The following is a 20,663-nucleotide window of genomic DNA, read 5'->3' on the forward strand; positions in this document are numbered from 1 at the left end:
ACCGCTTTATTGTTATAAATTAAGTTAAATTAACGCCGATGGCATCAGCAGAAACATATAACGTTAGCCTATCATAGATGAATAACATAGTAGGTCTGTCGTCAAAGGTTGTTAAAGAATCCTTCAATATAAAGTTTCTCCTCTGACAAAATAAATGGAATGTTTACTTCCGGAACCTGTTGGCTATTGGCTGTGCAAGAGTTGCGCCGCCCAATAAAATTCGTCTTTATTCCCAGGTCTGAAAGCCCGGCGTTTCTAGGACAACGACTCATAAACAAATGAGCGTGTTTCCCACTTTGTTTGGATAGAAACAAAAGCATTTATATCACAAATTCGACGGAGCTGTCGAGCACACCTGAGGAATGGTAAATATGACGCAGATTTTAATAGTTAAAAAGCCATGAACAATTTGCTGTAACGAACTAACGTTAATCGTTTTATATAAATGCTACAGACAATGCGCGAATAAAGATGACATGTAAGACCCGGTTTAAGTCATTAATTGGCGAGGTTGTGTTGTAGAGCTTATAAGCGACCGTGTCTTTGCAGTCTTTCATGAGCCAGCGGCGCAACATCTCTCACAACCACCATCAGAAGATGATCCTGGATTACCGCAAACAGGAGGAAATGCGTGAAGATCAGACCAAACGCATCGCCAAAGAGCGGCAGCTTCAAGCCAACCTCCAGTGCGAAGAGAGAGTCGAGAAAAAGCGCTTCCTGCGCAAGATGCAAGATGAGGAGTATGGCAAACAAATCGAGGAGTCACTTCTCAGGGTTGGTTTTATAAAATACTTAAGCGTACCCTTCCAAAAGAAGTATATTTCAAGTTAATTTTTATAAATTATACTTAAGTTCAAGTATATTTTAGGTATGTAGTAAGTATACTAATATCAATGTACTGTACTAATAGTTTACTTGCAAGTGTAATACTTGGGCCCACTTTTTAGTGAATTCAAGTATAGGGCAATTCCAGCGTTATGGACGTGACATTTGGAGTCAAAACTTGAAATATAAATGCTCAAAGAATGCATTTAATAGCAACATATTGAACCGTCTATTTATATATTCATAATCCCTTACCAAAGGAGTCCAGACATTAGAAAAATGTCAGTCTACTCAACTGTTTTATTTTTTAGATGAGGGAAATATACAGCGTTACGGACGTGACAAAAAAAGTCACTAAGTTTTGGGTGACAACATATTTTTTAAGAATTCTGTGAATTACATTGCGCAAACCAAAAGTAATACTGCCCACCGAATAAAGAAGGGTTGGCTCTCCACAGAGCATAAAATAATAATTTTATTTCATTTTTCGTGTTCGCATTAATGAGGAAAAAACAACGTTACGGATGTGACAGTTTTCCGTTACGGATGTGACCGGTCTGAAAGCGGCACAGAAGACTGCTTTAAAACTGCTTTAAAACTTTCACAGAGACCTCAAGCAAGCATGTACACCACCAAATATTGAAATCTGGGATACCAGTATGGTAAGACTCCACAATTGATCAACTTTTTACTAAACTTTATACAAATGTAACGTTATACTCTGTATTGCAAAAGGTTATAGATTAGACCTATTTCTCATGTTGACAAGCATGTGCGTTGTTCAAGAATCAATTTAGAGACCATGATTTTCCTTCTTACAGAACTGCATGCTAAAATACATTGACAAATATTAATGTTTATCATAAAGCAGTTTAAAATCGCATGTTTTCCCCACAGTCAGGTGAACCGATTGACACTATTGCCAATCGCAATCATGTCAGTTTTATGTTTTGTGTATGAATGACCACACGGTTTTTTTCGTCTAGTTTTCAGAGTTTAAAGCGGAGTCTTGAGTCAAAATGATCAAACTTTATTTCAAGTCAAAATTATTGCAATCGTATTATTTTCATTTTGTTTGATCGCGCGGATTGTGATCATTATAGGCTAGGCTATTCATTTTTAACCAACAGGTAACGCGACATCCCAATTCCCGAGGGAAGTGTCCTATGAGACACAATGCTCTTCTATAAGTTGTACTGTATCATATAGGCCTACCTTTTGATGTTCATATTTCGTTCTCTGGCAAGAGGAAGAGAAGATCGGTTCATGTGCGCCTGATCCGCCGCTTACAGGCGCTGCAGAAGCTAATCTGTCACACGCCGTAGGCTATTAAAGAGCGACATCTATTGTTTAATTTTTGAAAAAAAAAAAATAATAAAATCGACTGAATTTGAAAGTTAAACCTTTTTCATATTAAAACTAACAAAGCACAAAGAGTATTGCGATTATTGGGTATGTTCTGATATGGTAAGCCTGAAACAGATGATAGCAATATAAAGAAGCAAACTCATAGGATTTAATATGAAGCGTCCGTAACGGTCACGTCCGTAACGCTTATTATGGTTGTTCACAGCAACGTAGTGAAATGAATTGTTGATCCTAATAAGCATAAACATAATTTAGCTTTGCATATAAAGTTTCAAGTTATTTGCATTTATAATTGTTATATGACATAAACTTAATCATTAAAACGTTACGGACGTGACAGAGCACTGAAGCGTCCTGACCTCTTTATTCTAGCCCTTATAAATTCATCAGGCAGTGCTGTTATGACTAAATGAGTGTATTTATTTCTCAGGCATGTATCCATCTTTCTACACAATGCTTACTGCTAAAATTAAAGTTTAAAAAATGGGGTCTTTGATCCCTTTTTTGAAAGCATGAAATATGGTTGGTTGAAAATTTAATTTAAGCATTGTTACTTACCACATATATTGTGGATAAACAAGGCAATTTTCTTAAAATTTCTGTTAGAGCACATTAATACAGTATATTACAGACCTAAATGGACAATTTAAAAAGGGTTTTGTTCTTTTGGTTAAAACTTTTTTTTTTCATAGTAAAGATGACCTTTGCGTGGAATTGCCCTATACTTTAAATGTTACAGTAGTAAACTTGAGTACACAACTAGTTTACAACTACATTTTTAATTTGTACTGCAACTATACTACAAGTGAATTCATAGATACTGATAGTTTACAAGTCAAATACTTGTAGCACATTTTTTTTTTTAGTTTATGAAAATGCACTTTGAAGTATGCTCTAAGTAAACTACTAGTTTAGTAGTTTTATACTGCAAATATACTTGTTTTCTTTAGGTGAACTTAGCATCATACTTATAACGTTACCCCTGGTTTCACAGACAAGGCTTAAAGTATTAGTTCACTTTTAAATGAAAATTTTACTCACCATCTGATGAACACAATCAGAGATTTATTAATAAATATCCTGACGCAAACTGATGCATTTGTGTAAAAAAAATAAGTTCTGAAGTAAAATATCTAGCTTCTGCCAGACCACGTTCCGTATTCCGCGTCAGTTGAGCTTTTTCCGTAAGTTAAATCGGGAAGGCGTAGGACGTATAGAGAGAGCCGTGTGGAATATGTTTATGATGGATGGATGTGGATGGAGACTCTTACTTCAGCTCATACTTGTGACCCTGTTCACTGCCATTATAAAGCTTTTTTCACCACTAGCTTTTTTTAATCATTTTCACACAACTTTCATGTCCCCCAGAATATTTTGTTGTATGAAATCTGAAAATACAATAGGCTATATCAAAAGAAAGAACCTAGCCTCTGCTTTAAAAAAAAAAAGAGAAAAAAAGCTTCCAGTCCTCCGTAGGCTAGTGGAACACTCATTCCAACCTTTGCAACCTTTGAAGGAATACCTTTGAAGTCTGAGTCCTTCAAAGGATGAAACCTCTGAATTGGGACACAGCTGTTGTATCCTTCATTGCACGGTAATGAAGGACACATTTGGAGGCCGCATTTGAAGGAGCCTGGAAATGGCACAGCGTTTGTCACGGAGCTGTGATGCAAAAGCATGCAGCATCAGAATAGGGAAACGGCTTATGTGTGCTACCAGTGGACTATATAAAAGTTCACACAATCAGAATTAGGAACATCCGTTTTCTTTATAAATCAATATTTTCAAACAATGTTAGCTTAAAACTATGTGAAAATAGTATTAGTATGCTACTCAATCAAAAGAGTAAACACAACTACAAGTCAAGTATAATTAGAATACATTTAAGAATATCTTGATCAAGAGATTGAGTACAAGTATAGGCCTAATATACTTGGACTTTATGTCAGTATAAGTCAAGTATACTTAAGTGTAATATTAAGTATATTTCTAAGAAGTATATAAAATGTAGACTGAAAGTATACTTTCTTATGTTTTTATCTTATAAGAAGTATATTAATGGCACACTTGAATAAATTTCTTTTTTGTAAGGGTATGCTCAAAAAAAAAAAAAAAAAAATGTGTGGTCTCATTTTTGTTTATTTGCTTTGATCCACATTAGCTCTATGGCACTGGCAGTCTTCCTGGGGTCCAAAAAGAAAAAAAAAAAGAACATACATGAAACATTACTTATGCATTTTTAATACATCGAACATCTATTCTGAATCAACACATTTAACATATATTTTTTACAATTAAATGTAAAAAAAAAAAAATATATATATATATATATATATATATATATATATATATATATATATATATATATATATATATATATATATATATATATATATATATAGACTTATATTGCAAAATGTATGTTTTTAGGCAGAAGAGGACAGGAAGTTCAAAGAGAGGCAGCTTGAACAAGAAGAGAGGATGGCAAAGGAGCTGGCGAGAATTAATAATGAGAAACTCCGAGACGAGAAGATGAGGCAGTACATTAAAGAGAACAGGTAACAGACCAGTTTTGTAGTTTAATGGCACTCCGTAGCACTATATAATGTTTTTTATAGGTTTGCCATTTATTAAACTCTGTGTTTTATTGTCAGCGTTGAGCTTCGAGAGCTAGAGTTGAAGCTCAAATCTGCATACCTGAACAGAGAACGGGCAGCACAGATGGCAGAAAAGGAGGCCATGCGATATGAGACCATGGTGAGTGTGAATCAGCGCTCTTACATTTGGCCAACTATTTTGTGTTTTTTCTTATTGTGAATTTACTTATTACCAGCGACAAGAGGCTACTATTGCCCGTAAGATGAAGGACGAGCATGAGCGTTCAGAAATTGAGAAGGAGAAGCAGGAGCAGAAGAAGTATGAGGAGGTGGTGCGTTACCAGCAAGAACTTGAGCGACAGCTTGAGGAGAAGGAGCGCAAGAGGCAGGAGGCCTATGACGAGTTTCTTAAAGAGAAACTCATGGTGGACGAAATAGTGCGAAAGATCTATGAGGAGGATCAGATGTGAGTGTTCATTTTTCTTAAACGTATTATTTTCTTATTTTGAAATTCTGGAGAAAACAGACTATCACAACATCTGTTTTTGATGAGTTGGAAAGATGGTTCTAGGATGGTTTGAAACCGGCAAGCTTATTTTATAGGGAGCTTCAGTTACGACTTGAGAAAGTGACGGCCACTCAGAGATATATTGAAGATTTTAAAAAGCAGCAAGCAGAGTGGAGACGTATGGAGCGAGAAAAGGTGGAGGCAGAGAACAGGCGCATCATTGAGTTTGCCCAATACCAGCAAAGGAAGGAGGAGGACAGGATGGCCAAAGTTAGAGAGCGAGAGCAGGCGAAAGAAACCCTGCACAAAATGGTATGTGACAGCTTACCCCTCTGGGCAATCAAGTACAGGCAAGTAATCATTATTAATATGTTTTTTTCTTTCCTTCTGGTTTAGCTCTCTGAGCAGATCGAGATGGAAAAAAGACAGCGTGAGAAGATTGAGCGTGTCCGTGAGGAACTCTACTTGGAAGAGCAGGCAGAGGCTGCAAGACAACAAGAAATTGTGAGAACTGTCTTACTACATCACACTTTACTGGATGCACTTTGAATATTTTCCAAAGAGGTCAAAGGTCAATCTCATGATTCATGTCATGAAAATGTCCCAGTCATATTTCAAATAACTCCCAAAAAAGGGACCTTTAAGATTTCCTATGCTGTGACTTTATGATCAACCAATGATGATTGTTATTTGTGTAATAGTTTTTTTTTATTTTATTTTTTACTGTATTAAAATACTGGGTTGCACTTTATTTTAAGCTGTCTGGTGTAATTAAATTATGAATTACTACATAGGATTCGGGTGTGGTTAAGGGTTAGTTGCATGCAATTATGCACAATTTATAGTAATTATTAGTATAGTAACTACATATAATGTGTAAAATAAAGTGTTACCAAATACTGTTTTATCTTTTATATTGATAATAATTTGTAATACTTATTTGTAATTTGTAATAATAATTATTTGTAAAAATTTGTATTATTTATCAATGCTTTGTGAATTCAATAGCACCATGTAAAAGTTTACTATCTCTTTACCATCATGTCACTCACAGGAAGAGATGGAGAAGAGGATCCGGCAACGCTTGGAGCTGCAGCAGACGCGTCGGGAGATGATGGCTTTCAAGCAGTTGCGCATACAAGCCGAGAAAGAGGAAGAGGAGGCCTTCAGACAGATGATGATGGCCAAGTTTGCAGAGGATGACCGAATTGAGCAGATGAATGCCCAGAAGCGCCGTATGAAACAGTTGGAACACAAACGGGCAGTGGAGAAGCTGCTGGAAGACAGGAGACAGCAGTATCTGGCTGAACAAGTAAGACTCAAACCCACAAATCAACCAAAAAACATGTAAATATGCAGCTCAGTCATTAGTTCCTTATGATTCAGACTATACCAGTAACTGCTGATTATGTGGAATGAATGAATCTAAATATTCAACAGGAGAGGGAGGAAGAGGAGAGAGCAATGGAGCAGGAGAGGGAGGCTCAGCGTCGGAAGATCATCGAAGAGGAGAGACAGAGGCTCCTAAAACAGCATGCGACAAAACTGCTGGGATACCTACCAAAGGTGAGAACACCACACCATTGTACACAGATACTCGTTGTTTGTTAGCCATCTCGCATGCTCAGATTCATCATTATTTAGAGCATGTATTTGTTATCACACATCTGTTTTTCTTATTTTCCTTTTTTACTAGGGTATTTTCAAAGAAGAGGATCTGGAGCACTTTGATGAGGATTTCAAAAACAGTTTTAAACAACGACAGGCTGATATTTTCTCAGATGAGGGTTGGGGAGATGAATAGCAGTAGGGTAATTACTGTCATGACCACCAGATGGCGCTCTTTTTAATTCAAATCTGTTGGTGCTGATATACTTGGCAGTGCATTATGAGCTGTTAAGTCCGTCTGCCACTTCCACAAGCTATTGGAACAAATTTCATACATAATTGAACTTTGTCTTGAATAAATGTATACACTATATTCAATCTATATTGTATAGTGTGTTACTCTAACGACAAACTCATTTAGGCTAGTGATTTTGGTTTATGCAAAAACATTGGCCTCAAACGATGCTACCTATTAAACCGATGTGAAAATCTGAATCACCTAAGATGAGTTAATCACATTCTCTCGATGTATTTAATGTTCATGCTGGGCAATACATTGTTTTTTTCCCTATTATCTGAACCTTTAAAGGTAAATTTCACTTGGAAAAATGTTTAGTGGTGATACAAACCATGTTCATGTCCATGCTGTTTGTAGACTTGGTTAGTCTTTCTCAATCATTAAAAATAAAACAAGGATTTCCTTTCCTCTGAGTGAGATCTTTGCTTCCTAAGAAAGAACTGGATATGGTTGATGGTTGGCCGGCAGTATATCATACAACAAGAATTTAATCAGATGTGACTGCTCATGTACAGTCCAGTCTGTCAGTGTCTCAACAGCTGTCAGTCATTCTGTTCAGTTAGTCCATTACATTGGTCTGGCTGCTGTCATGGCTGTAAAATTCTTCCATCTGTATGTGTTTACTGTTATCCATACCTGCGTTATGAAAATGTCAAGCCTCTCTTGATTCTGCTCTGATGAAATCCCTCTAAAAAGGCAGTCACTGTAAGAAATATGCAACACATTTCAAACTAATCATAAAATCATTTGCATTGGAAATGTCAAATAACTGAACCCACATACTTTAACACAGCATTAGGAAGTTCAATATTAATTCTAAGCCTTGCAAATTCCGTTTTATTACATCAAAAGCTCCTGACCTCTTTCCATAACACATCCCATTCTCTTAATGATATTCTAAAAATGGTAAAATGTTAAAAAATGAACAGTAAGTAAACCTTTTAATGTGTATTGCAGCTAATTTCCTGAGTCATAGTGTTTAATGTCAATACCACGCTAACACTGGTGAGTCAATAACTCATTATGATTGTGGAAAGTTTCTTAGAAAAGCGGTGTTGTTTTGAATGAGCATAAAAAGCTATTGTCATAAATACTTACACTAATGTTCAAAAGAGTGGGGTCCAATCAGTTTTTATATGTGAAAGAAGTCTCTTATGCTTTTAAAGCTGCATTTATCCATTAAAAACAGTAATTTTGTTAATTATTCCATTTTAACTGACTACTCCAGTCTTCAGTGTTACATGTTCCTTCAGAAATCATTCATATATACTGATTTTCTGCTCAAGAAACATTTATTATTATCAATGTTGAAAACGTGCTGCTTAATATTTTTGTAGAAATGTAGAATTTGTATGTAGAAAACTTACCTTTCAAAAAAATGACCTTTTATTATACACACACACACATTATATATATATATATATATATATATATATATATATATATATATATATATATATATATATATATATATATATATATATATATATATATAAATCTATATTATGAATCTTTTATACAGGATGATGAAGAGATCACAGGTTGTTGAAAGTGCCAGATCCGCATACAGCATGCTGACGTACAGCTTTTGAACACTGGTCCATACACATTCATTTCTTCCTTCCTTTGTATATCAATGAAAGGAGACCTTTACATTTAAGTAAAAGATATAAAAGGTCAGCAAGAAAATCTAAAGTCTCATAAAATTTGTTGACCATGCCAAAACTTGACTCAGGTGCCTTGCAGCTCAGTTAAACCACTAATGAGGGTTGCCTAGTTCTTTTCCCCTGCATTGGAGCAAATCTTATTTGGTCCACCTATACTGTAATAGGTTTTATATACTTGCCAAATATTTCTTACGATTGTCATCTTTCAGTGAACATGACCTGATTTAATCTTTCCTGACATTGTTCTGCATCACATACCTTGTCTTGTTCACATGGGAGGACAGGAAGCACTAATGCCTTGAAGGAACTTCAGGTTGTTTGACAGACCAATGAACTCTTACAGCATGTATCATCACTTATTCTATAATGGCTTTTTTTTCCGTGACATAGATTGAAGGGAACTTCCTGTTGCTGAGACTGACTGTAGATTGAATTGTCTCAGAATGAAGTCTCTGATTGCAGAAGCTGTGTGCCTACTGTGAAGCTTACTGTATGCTAATAGACCAGACTCCAGTGCTGCATTCGATTAGTCTGAGCATGATTTGACTTGGCTCAATCACACTGTACGTCACCGGTTCTGCACAAACATCATTACTATATATGGCCAAAAGGAAATGAATGTAAATCTCATACATAAATATAAGGTACGCATGCTAACCGTATTAAAGGGTTAGTTCACCCGAAAATGAAAATTCTGTCATTTATTACTTACCCTCATGCCGTTCCACACGCGTAAGACCTTCGTTCATCTTCAGAACACAAATGAAGATATTTTTGTTGAAATTCAATGGCTCCGTGAGGCCTCCACAGGGAGCAATGACACTTCCTCTCTCAGGATCCATAAAGGTACTAAAAACATGTTTAAATCAGTTCATGTGAGTACAGCGGTTCAATATTAATATTATAAAGTGACGAGAATATTTTTGGTGCGCCAAAAAACAAAACAAAATAACTTTTTTAGTGATGGCCGATTTCAAAACACTGCTTCATGAAGCTTCAGAGCGTTATGAATCAGCGTGTCGAATCAGCGGTTCGGAGCGCCAAAGTCACGTGATTTCAGCAGTTTGACTGTTTGACATGCGATCTGGATCTTGATTCGATAAGCTGATTCATAATCCTCTGAAGCGTCATGAAGAAGTGTTTTGAAATCGGCCATCACTAAATTTTTTTGGCGCTCCAAAAAATTCTTGTCACTTTATAATATTAATACTGAGCCACTTTACTCACATGAACTGATTTAAATATGTTTTTAGTACATTTATGGATCTTGAGAGAGGAAATGTCATTTCTCCCTATGCAGGCCTCACTGAGCCATCGGATTTCAACTAAAATATCTTAATTTGTGTTCAGAAGATTAATGAAGCTCTTACGGGTGTGGAACAGCATGAGGGTCAGTAATAAATACATTTTTGGGTGAACTAACCTTTTAAGGTGTATGCATCTTTTTTCCTGGTTCCTCTGGAACCCCTGATGGCTATTACCACAAAAAAGTTCAAGCATTTCCTGTTCAATCATATACATGAGTTGTGGTTATATGAATGAGATTTTCTGAGTCATAAAGTTCAAAGCGTTTCGATTCACACACATTTTGGTTTTCATCATTTTAACATTATGGAAAAATTTGTTTGTAAAGCTAAAGATATTCTACATTTGCACTAAATAGTGCAAAAAATCTCGGCCTGCTGTTGGAACTGGTATAAACTGGCTGTGTTTCAATAGATGGTGAATCTCTCACTTCATGAAGCCTAATGAGATGTGTACTTATGGGCTGGCACACAAAAGACTGTCTGTCCCCCTGAGGAAGGGTATGAAGGTCTTTCAGATCAATGACCAAACAGTGGGAGGCACAGACAATGGACCAATAAAGCACAGAAGTAGCGTGAGAACGTCTGAATAAAAGATTAGTCATGTTGTTTGGAAATGGACGTACAGCAGTACCTAATTATATTGCGTTTTGAGCTAATTAATGCTGGTGTGAGCTTGTAAACAGCCATTGCTCATAACTACCACATCATTATTAATCCGAGCCGCGCTCATTGACGTGCTTTTATTATTTTCCATGTTTCTCCCTTTGGAACAAATCACCCCCGGACTGGAACTATAGTGTGGATTGGGGCCTTTGGTTTGGAGACAACAGAAACCAGTGACAACATTCCGAATCAGTCATCACCAGTTAATCTAGACCTGCTGCCGTGTCTTATTAGACCGTAATCCACATCACTTTCATCACTGATTTTTCCACAGAGGCGTGGAAATAAAGCTCACTGATCCCAGACCAACCTTGGAAAGAGTAAATAAATCAACAATATGAACCAAATGAAAGATTGGGTGTGTTTAAATGCCAAGGTCTACGACTCGATTTTTATGAATCTTTTAATGCATTGTCGGAGCTGTTCGTTTGGCAATAGTGCTGAAACATATCAGCAGAGATCATGACACTCGATTTTCAATTTTATTTCAATTTCCTTTCCTTTTTGTTCTAAGGCTTTTTTCCTTGTGATCTGAAAGGCTGGTGTTTAATGTGGCATGTTGTGAATCAATATTAAATATCAGTATAATAAATTAATGCACAATATGAATAGCTTAAATGCCTATTATGTTCTAAATCTTTGCATTTTTAGGGTGATATCCACAATTATTTAGATAATTATCAATATGTAAGCAAAATAGAAGTAAACATAAGAGACAAGGGCTCATTGTCACTGGGATATCTCAGTAAATGTAAGGTTTTGAGACAAGCATGGGTTTTGTATGTGTTTTTCGACCATTTAGTTCAAAACAACCTTGCATAATATCAATTTTTGTGAATTAATAAATAAATTTCCACATTACAGGCCTATTTGAAGTAGATGTTGGGAAAACAATTGAACACAATAAAAGCAAACTTACACTCAGACAGGAAACTTTAAAGTACAGTACGTGACTGTCAGAAGTAGGCTAGTATACTGGACAAAACATAAATAGTCACCGGAGTAAACAAAAATGTGACCCCGTTCTCCCATTTTGCGCTCCTATCAATAACAATAGCCTACTACTATTATTATTACTACTATTCATTTTTAATTGTTTCATAATGATCTAACGGTCAAGTAGTTTTCACTTGCTGAACCTCTTTCCAATAGCCTCTGAAATCTTCTGGTCGGGCTGGTCGCGCTCCTCCCCCTCCTCCGTCGGATCTCTTTATAAATCCAAAGAGAAAACATCATTATCAGACTGATAGCAGCGTCTGTCTGATCCACGCACCTCTCCATATTCTACTATAAAATCAAGAGCACACATCCATGCTCGCCAACAAGCTTGAGGGACCTCGTCGAGGACGGTCTTTTGACTCCATCAATAAGAGTTACGAAGAGAAGCAACTCAACAATGAGGTAAGAACAACTTTTTACATGTAGGCCAATTCAATATGCTTAAACATGTTTATATGCAATATGGAGAGGCGGATGTATTCTTGTATTGCTTTATTAGAACTTTGGACGAGTTCCAATAGACTTGTATGCAATCGTGAATTGTTGAGGTTCAAAGAAAGGAATAAAATAGCTGATATATTTTGATATTTATTCTATCTCTTTACAATAACTTTAATTAATAATATATGATTAGGTGTATTTTGTGCTTAACATATCATTAATGTGCATTTGAATATAACAAAACTTTCATATATTTTGTACACACATTCATTTATGATCTGTTATGCATTGTGCATTGTTAATATAACAGAAAAAAAAAGGTAATTTGTTGAAGTCATTGGCTTTCACTTGACTTTAAAGTCGCTGTCCACCACATAGTGCTGGTCTAGTCATATAAATATGTATTAGCACTATGGACCCTACCCAACCTGTTGACTATAATGTTCTTTACATGTTATTTGCATTTGAATACCAATTTCCTGTTTTAAAAGCAGGTCCAAAACAAACATAAGTTCACTCATGCATGATATTATCTGCTCTGTAGTAGAGAGATTGTCATGGCAATGTGAAGAAACACCTGAGTACTGAATATAGGTATTTCTCTCTTTTTTATTAAGCTGAAGAAAACTACTTTTCATAAGACAGACGAGAACAAAGACAAGATACTTTCCTCCAAGAGGGAACATGCCGCTATTGTCTTCTCTCTGAAGAATGAAGTCGGAGGGCTGGTGAAGGCTTTAAAACTATTTCAGGTACATAAATGTTTTCTATTCTATCTATCTGTATTATTTGGTTATTCTTAGCTTTAGTAGAATCATGTTATACAGTGGCACTGAAAAAGTGAGTGGTTAAATAACTAATTGTAATTCCAACTTAAAACATAAACAGAAGTTAAACATATGTACAATAAATGGAAGTTAATTTATTATTTAACAATTATTGTCAAATCGTGAGTGAGTATTCAATCATGGAAAGTATGGACAATGTCTTTGAATGAAAAAATGCTGGTGATATGTTTGAATTTAAGTACCTTCTCACTAATACATCTCCAAATATATATATATATATATATATATATATATATATATATATATATATATATATATATATATATATATATATATATTATTCAAACAGTAAATATGGAAAATTTAAAGTGGGCTAAATGACATATTTTCATTTGTTATAAACAGGACAACCAGGTAAACCTTTTGCATATTGAGTCACGTAAGTCCCGACGGCGCAACTCGGAGTTGGAAGTACTAGTGGATTGTGACAGTGATCGAGAAACTCTGAAAGATATTGTTCAGCTGCTGCGCAAACAAACAAGCATTATAGCCATGGACTCACCTGATAAATTCTGGACTCCTGTAAATGGTACTGTGTTTTATTCCTTCATAAAAAAATAAAAAATAAATAAAAAAATAAGTAGAAATCATGTGTAAACCTGTGTTAATACATTTTTCAGATGCTGAGGTGCCTTGGTTCCCTAAGAAGATCTCAGATTTGGATAAGAGTGCCTGTCGTGTTCTGATGTATGGTTCAGATTTGGATGCGGATCATCCGGTCAGTATTGTCTGCCATAGAGATTAGGCAATAGAAAATTCACTGGTTATTAATAATTAGTAGTATTTATATCATACTGATCATGTAATAATCTTCAATGTTTGAGTTGTGACCGTGTGTGCTTATATGATTTCAGGGATTCAAAGACAACATTTACCGTAAGAGAAGGAAATATTTTGCTGATCTTGCCATGAGTTACAAACAGTACGTTTAATGATAAGGTTTTAACAATAACTGGATTAATTACAAATATTTTATTATATAGTACTGTTCAAAAGTCTTAGGCAAGTTACTTTTTTTACCCCCCCCCCCCCCAATAAATAAATAAATAAATACATAAAGGTTTCAGGTCATTTATTTTTATCTTTTGCTGCAGTGTGTCAGTAGGAGATATCAGTTTACATTTCCAAACCTTCCTTTTGCCATTAATTGTAATAATCCAGTGAGATTTTTGTATGCACAAGGAGTCTGACAACAGCCGGTATGATCCACACGGAGATCTGATCTCACTATCATCGAGTCCATCTGGGATTACATGAAGAAACAGAGAAAACTGTGACAGAATAAATCCAGAAGAACTGTGGCAACGTCTCCAAGATGCTTGAAGAACCTGCCTGCAAAGCTACTGTGAAAAGATTTAGGCACAGTTTTAGTGTAAAAACACTGTAAAGTGAGGATTCTTTCAAAAATAATGTCATAAATACATTTTATTTATCAATTAACTTCTATTAACTAAATCAAATCAATATTTGGTGTGACCACCCTTTGCGTTTAAAACAGCTTTTGTCCTAGGTTGCACATACTGTAGTTTTTCAGGTAGCTTTGCAAGCAGGTTTCTTCAAGCATCTTGGAGATGTTGCCACAATTCTTCTGGATTTAATTTGTCTTCATTTTTTTCTGTTTCCTCATGTAATCACAGATGGACTCGATGATGATCTCCATGTGGATATAGGTCCTGGCACCTGATTAGTTGGGAGAGTGCGGTGAACGTTTTAATTGGCAATGTAAACTGATAATTTCTAGTGACAATACAGCTAAAGATATAAATAACTGACTTAAAACCTTTTTTTTTTTTTTGCGAAAATACTGACATGCCTAAGACTTTTGCACAATACTGTATGTTTTTGTGTGTGGAATATATATTTCTATATATATATAGAAATATCTTTATTTATTCACGTGGTTCTATCTCACTCTGCAGTGGAGATCCCATACCACGTGTGGAGTTTACAGAGGAAGAGGTGAAGACGTGGGGTGTAGTGTTTCGGGAGCTGAATAAGCTGTACCCCACACATGCCTGTAGAGAGTACCTGCAGAACCTGCCTCTTCTCACCCAGTACTGTGGCTACAGAGAAGACAACATACCACAGCTGGAGGACGTGTCCAACTTCCTGAGAGGTGAGACTGAGCGCACATGATCAAAACACACACAGTTTTTTAAAAATATATATTTTAACCTTACAAGTACAAGAGGAACTAAAGAGAAATATTAGTTGCGTCACCAGCAGAGGACAGTGAGCTGTGTATGTGTGTTTCAGAGCGAACTGGCTTTACCATTCGCCCTGTTGCTGGGTACTTGTCACCGAGAGACTTTCTGGCTGGTCTGGCCTTCAGAGTGTTTCACTGTACACAATATGTGCGTCACAGCTCAGATCCTCTCTACACTCCTGAACCGTGAGTACAAAGCACATATCCCTTTATCTCTTCAGGACTATTTATCAACACAATCTTTTAAAATAACCTTTTATGAAGCAGTACCTTTTGTTAAAGCAACACCCACTGTCTGTCACACTTGATGCATGAAAAAGTTACACATCATGCAGGGATGGAAACAAACACAGCACCTTTTATTCAATAAATCAAAGGAAATCCAGATTATTTAAGTAGTTTATATTTTGTACTGTGGGGTTTGGGCTCCATTTAATGTTGCCTCATTTTAACATTTCTTCATGGATGAATCAACGTCATGAATCAAGTTAAATCACTGTTGAATTTTATTTCGATTTTGAAAATCAATTAAATGTTGATATATTTTGATATTTTATTTTCATATAGATCTTTTTCAAATTTCAACATTGATTTTGTTAACCTTTTTACAACTATTTATCATTATTTCAGTGTTTTTTTTAGCATTGAAACAACAACTCAAACACATTTGAATGTTGAAGCTCAGTGGATTTCAGAATAATGTTTTAAGTTTGTAGTAATTCGCAATGGTCAACTCACAATAATCATTTATTATTCATGGTACTTATTAAAGTACCCGTATTATGCTCATTTACAACTTCATAATTTTTTTGTGGGGGGTCTGCTAGAATACATTTACATAATGTAAAGTTTAAAAAACATCTCATACTGTACACTGCACCTCATTTCACCCTCTGCCTAAAATGCTCCGTGTCAGTATGTCCACTCTCTCCTTCCGCACTTGAAAAAAAAAAGTCCACTAGACAGTGCGCATGCTTTGAAAGGCTCACACATTCAGCATGAGATGGAGCGGAAGCGGAATGATAAAGTATATCCAGGACTTTACTATCTCTGTGAACTCCATCATTCCAGTCTGCTCTGGGTGGTGAGCTGGCCCAGTCTGTTGTGTGTCGATAATGTAACACCCCTTAACATAATAGGGTTTCAGATCCCAAGGCTTCTTGAGCAGATGTAAACAGTATTTTGAAATTATGGAAATTATGGCGTCAGGATTGAAAGAAAATTACTGTTTTCTGTTCTTTGAGGGCGGGTCAAAGCCGCCAGTACAGGTGGGCATTATGCAAAGGTGTAACATGGTGTTGTAGCTAAGTCATGGAAATAATGGCAGGCCAACAAACGAAGTGTTTCAGGCAAATGTTTTCTGTTAGAGAGGTTAACTTTGTATCTTCACACATACACAATCGTACATGCACAAACAGCTATTGCACACTAAGGGAAAGGTAAGATAAAAAAAACGAAACAAAAAAACAATAAATGTTAAAGGAAATACTACTAATAATGTAGCAACCCAGAAATAACCATATTTTCTGCAAAAAGCTGCAGCTCTGTTATGCAGCAGAAGCTTGCGTCTCGAGCTTGCTCCTGTTTCACATAAACACTGTTTGTATGAGTCATGTGAAATAGGCACATACAAATACATTAATACATTCTTCATGTTTGTGTCTTTAAGGGACACATGTCATGAGCTCCTGGGTCATGTGCCTCTGTTGGCTGAACCAAGTTTTGCACAGTTCTCTCAGGAATTAGGACTGGCTTCTCTCGGGGCGTCTGATGATGCTGTGCAGAAATTAGCAACAGTATGTATTTCAGTTCATTTTGCTGTCCTGGTGCTCTTATGTAGGCATAAAGCCTTGATATTTTTTGCAGTAGTTTTGATGGTTATGTTGGTGTGTGCGCCATTGCAGTGCTATTTCTTCACGGTAGAGTTTGGCCTGTGCAAGCAGGAGGGTTCACTCCGAGCATACGGTGCTGGACTTCTCTCATCCATCAGTGAACTTAAGGTACACCATACACATTATTAGTTTCAGAATAAAAGATTAGAACAATAATCTTTTTATGTGTAATCTTACCACTAGTTTAGGTAATCTTGTGTAATCTAACCACGTTGTTTCCTGTTTACCTTTTTAATGTTTCTTGAAAGAAGTCTCTTATGCTGACCAAGGCCTCATTAACTTGATCGAAAATACAATGAAAACAGTAACATTGTGAAATATTATTACAATTTAAAATATCTGTTTTCTATTTTAATATATTTCTTAAAAATGTAATTCATTCATGCATTGGCAAAGCATCATTACTCCAGTTTTCAGTGTCACATGATCAGTCAGAAATCATTCTAAATGCTGATTTGGTGCATGAAAGTGAAACGGTTAATTCACCCAAAAATAAAAATTCTGTCATTTATTACTCACCCTCATGCCGTTCCACACCCGTAAGACCTTTGTTAATCTTCAGAACACAAATTAAGATATTTTAGTTGAAATCCGATGGCTCCGATGGCAGAGCGTTATGATTCTTCTGTGTCGAATCATGATTCAGATCGCGTGTCAAACTGCCAACGGGTGAAATCACGGGACTTTGGTGCTCCGAACAGCAGATTCGACACACTGATTCATCTGTGCTCCTTAGCTTCATAAAGCAGTGTTTTGAAATCGGCCATCACTAAATAAGTCGTTATTTGGTTTTTTTGGCGCTCCAAAAATACTCTCGTCGCTTTATAATATTAATATGGAACCACTGTACTCACATGAACCGATTTAAATATGTTTTTAGTACATTAATGAATCTTGAGAGAGGAAATGTCATTGCTCCCTATGGAGGCCTCACGGAGCCATCGAATTTCAACTAAATCTTAATCTTCATCTTAAAGGAATAGTTCACCCAAAAATGAAAATTTGATGTTTATCTGCTTACCCCCAGCGCATCCAAGGTGTAGGTGACTTTGTTTCTTCAGCAGAACACAAATTATGATTTTTAAATCCAACCGTTGCCGTCTATCAGTCAAATAATGCTAGTGGATGGGAACTTCATCTAAAAGAGTAAATAAAACTTGCATAGACAAGTCCAAATTAAACCCTGCGGCTCGTGACGACACAGTGATGTCCTAAGACACGAAACGATCGGTTTGTGTGAGAAACCGAACAGTATTTATATCATTTTTTACCTCTAATACACCACTATGTCCAACCGCATTCATCACTCGATTTGTTTGGTCTGATCGCGCTCTGACAGCGGCAGTGATGTCTCGTGCATGTACTTCAATGAGAGCGAGACATCACTGCCGCTGTCAGAGCGCGATCACACCTTACTAACGAGTGCTGCACGCGGTTGGACATAGTGGTGTATTAGAGTTAAAAAATGATATAAATAATGTTCGGTTTCTCGCACAAACCGATCGTTTCGTGTCTTAGGACATCAATGTGTCGTCACGAGCCGCAGGGTTTAATTTGGACTTGTTTATGCAAGTTTTATTATAGTAGAAGTTCCCATCCACTAGCATTATTTGACTGACAGACGGCAACGGTTGGAGTTAAAAATCATCATTTGTGTTCTACTGAAGAAACAAAGTCACCTACATCTTGGATGCGCTGGGGGTAAGCAGATAAACATCAAATTTTCATTTTTGGGTGAACTATCCCTTTAATTTGTGTTCTGAAGATTAAAGAAGGTCTTACGGGTGTGGAACGGTATGAGGGTAAGTAATAAATGACAGAATTTTCATTTTTGGGTGAACTAACCCTTAAGAAACATTTATTATCACAGTTTAAAAAAAAGATTCTTTGATGAATAGAAAGTTCAAAAGAATAGCATTATATACTGTCACTTTTGATCAATTTAATGCATTCTTGCTGAATAAAAAGTTTTTTTTTTTTTTTCAAAAAATCATACTGAGCCCAAACTTTTCAATGGTATAGTGTAACGGCAGTTAATGAAGGCATGACTCTGAAACACGTTTTGTTTTAAAGCACTCTCTCTCAGGCTCTGCTAAAATCCTGCCCTTTGAGCCCAAGGTCACCTGTAAGCAGGAGTGTCTCATCACCACTTTTCAAGATGTTTACTTTGTTTCAGAGAGCTTTGAGGAAGCTAAATTTAGAATGCGGTAAATCTATTTTTTTTTTTATATGTGACCCGTTATATTTCTATATCATTAGTAATTTGTTTTAACCACATATATTTTATCCTTCACAGTGAGTTTGCAAAGACAATCCAGCGTCCATTCTCCCTGCGTTATAACCCGTACACACAGAGCGTATGTGTGCTGAAGGACATGCCCAGCATCAACGATGTGGTCGAGGAGCTCAGACACGAGCTGGACATTGTAGGAGACGCCCTCTGTCGACTCAGCACACACCTTGGCGTCTGAAACCATTATGACTCTCGCTCATATTAATAGGCTTTTATTCCTACTATCTCTTATCAGAGCACGTTACTCAACATGCAGCACTGCCATAATATTATCTCATTATCTGCCTTCTCTGACTGCAGAGGTGAATCACTCTTAATGTCTCTGTGAGCTCCTTTCCTCTGCTACTGAAAATCTGCCAAATACCACAAAGCATTTAAATATCCAAGCACTGCTTTCAGGAGAGTCTTTAAGTGCTAAGCTCAGAGTCCTTCACTGCTATTCAAACAGCACCACCGCAAAAACTACAGCCACCACATGATCACTATATTCATAAAGTGTATATACTGTACCACTCTGACTTCTGTCTCTGTAAATACACAAGAAACATGGATATGGTTCATCCTTGTCTGATCTTCAAAGACAAAGCTCAGGTTTGAAAAACACTCCTACAGACATTGTATCTTGAGACTTTCACACATTTGTGTTATAGGTGTAAAAGGATCAAACTCTATAAACTAAAACTTAGATTACTCTCAATTCGGAATTTGTTGTGTATTCTCAACCAGTTAAAGGTTTTTCCCCAACATCAAACCTACTGTATAATCAAGTAAATGTACGTATTTCTTACCATGAGCTGAATAATTTATTTTTTGGCATTTGTGATATAAAAATAAGCCTTATAATCAAAATGTTTCACCTTTTTCTAATTACCCTGATGTGAATCTGAAGCTGTGGTGTGTATATTGTGTTTGTTTTGAAGACTGTAATAGCCTATTTGCTGCTTGTCTGTGGCCATTTATATTTTGCTGAATTATAGTAGATCAAAATGTAATAAATTAATGCATAAATTAAATAATTTATCAGCAAACAATCTGAATCACACAAATGATTCAGGTGGAATTATTGAAACAAAGTAGCTCAAAAAACAACAACAACAAAACAAAAACTTGTTTGTTGGCCTTTAATCATCATCTTCATGAATA

At 36.1% G+C, this 20,663-nt stretch overlaps 2 protein-coding genes across 3 annotated transcripts; both read left to right on the forward strand.

Annotated features, from left to right (window-relative positions):
• Nucleotides 1-275: 275 nt before the first annotated feature.
• Nucleotides 276-7,450, forward strand: mns1 (meiosis-specific nuclear structural 1). The gene is made up of 10 exons (XM_067401056.1): nucleotides 276-365; nucleotides 550-774; nucleotides 4,624-4,751; nucleotides 4,848-4,950; nucleotides 5,027-5,256; nucleotides 5,394-5,610; nucleotides 5,695-5,802; nucleotides 6,353-6,610; nucleotides 6,739-6,864; nucleotides 6,995-7,450. The coding sequence occupies exons 1-10, from the start codon at nucleotides 363-365 to the stop codon at nucleotides 7,100-7,102; spliced, it is 1,506 nt and encodes a 501-aa protein (XP_067257157.1). The 5' UTR covers nucleotides 276-362; the 3' UTR covers nucleotides 7,103-7,450.
• A 4,659-nt stretch (nucleotides 7,451-12,109) lies between these two features.
• On the forward strand, nucleotides 12,110-20,308 carry tph1b (tryptophan hydroxylase 1b). 2 transcript variants are annotated; one of them, XM_067400757.1, is made up of 11 exons: nucleotides 12,110-12,242; nucleotides 12,899-13,033; nucleotides 13,475-13,658; nucleotides 13,750-13,847; nucleotides 13,984-14,051; nucleotides 15,049-15,245; nucleotides 15,386-15,521; nucleotides 17,005-17,131; nucleotides 17,240-17,335; nucleotides 19,301-19,434; nucleotides 19,524-20,308. In XM_067400757.1, exons 1-11 carry the CDS (start codon nucleotides 12,153-12,155, stop codon nucleotides 19,696-19,698), a joined length of 1,440 nt encoding a protein of 479 aa, XP_067256858.1. In that variant the 5' UTR covers nucleotides 12,110-12,152; the 3' UTR covers nucleotides 19,699-20,308. The 2 variants fall into 2 exon arrangements, with proteins under 2 accessions (XP_067256858.1, XP_067256859.1); XM_067400758.1 differs by having other exon boundaries at nucleotides 17,259-17,335.
• Nucleotides 20,309-20,663: the final 355 nt, after the last annotated feature.

The sequence above is a fragment of the Chanodichthys erythropterus genome, chromosome 11 (genome assembly GCF_024489055.1).
Source record: "Chanodichthys erythropterus isolate Z2021 chromosome 11, ASM2448905v1, whole genome shotgun sequence".
Classification (NCBI taxonomy): Eukaryota; Metazoa; Chordata; class Actinopteri; order Cypriniformes; family Xenocyprididae; genus Chanodichthys; species Chanodichthys erythropterus.

Excerpts from the sequence above, each read along its gene's own strand:
- tph1b (XM_067400757.1), top strand. The coding sequence starts at position 12,153 with ATGCTCGCCAACAAGCTTGAGGGACCTCGTCGAGGACGGTCTTTTGAC. Across the intron at positions 17,132-17,239 it reads CTGTGCAGAAATTAGCAACA|TGCTATTTCTTCACGGTAGA; the intron begins GTATGTATTTCA and ends GCGCCATTGCAG. Across the intron at positions 19,435-19,523 it reads GAAGCTAAATTTAGAATGCG|TGAGTTTGCAAAGACAATCC; the intron begins GTAAATCTATTT and ends TATCCTTCACAG.
- mns1 (XM_067401056.1), top strand. Across the intron at positions 4,752-4,847 it reads CAGTACATTAAAGAGAACAG|CGTTGAGCTTCGAGAGCTAG; the intron begins GTAACAGACCAG and ends TTTTATTGTCAG. Across the intron at positions 4,951-5,026 it reads CCATGCGATATGAGACCATG|CGACAAGAGGCTACTATTGC; the intron begins GTGAGTGTGAAT and ends ACTTATTACCAG.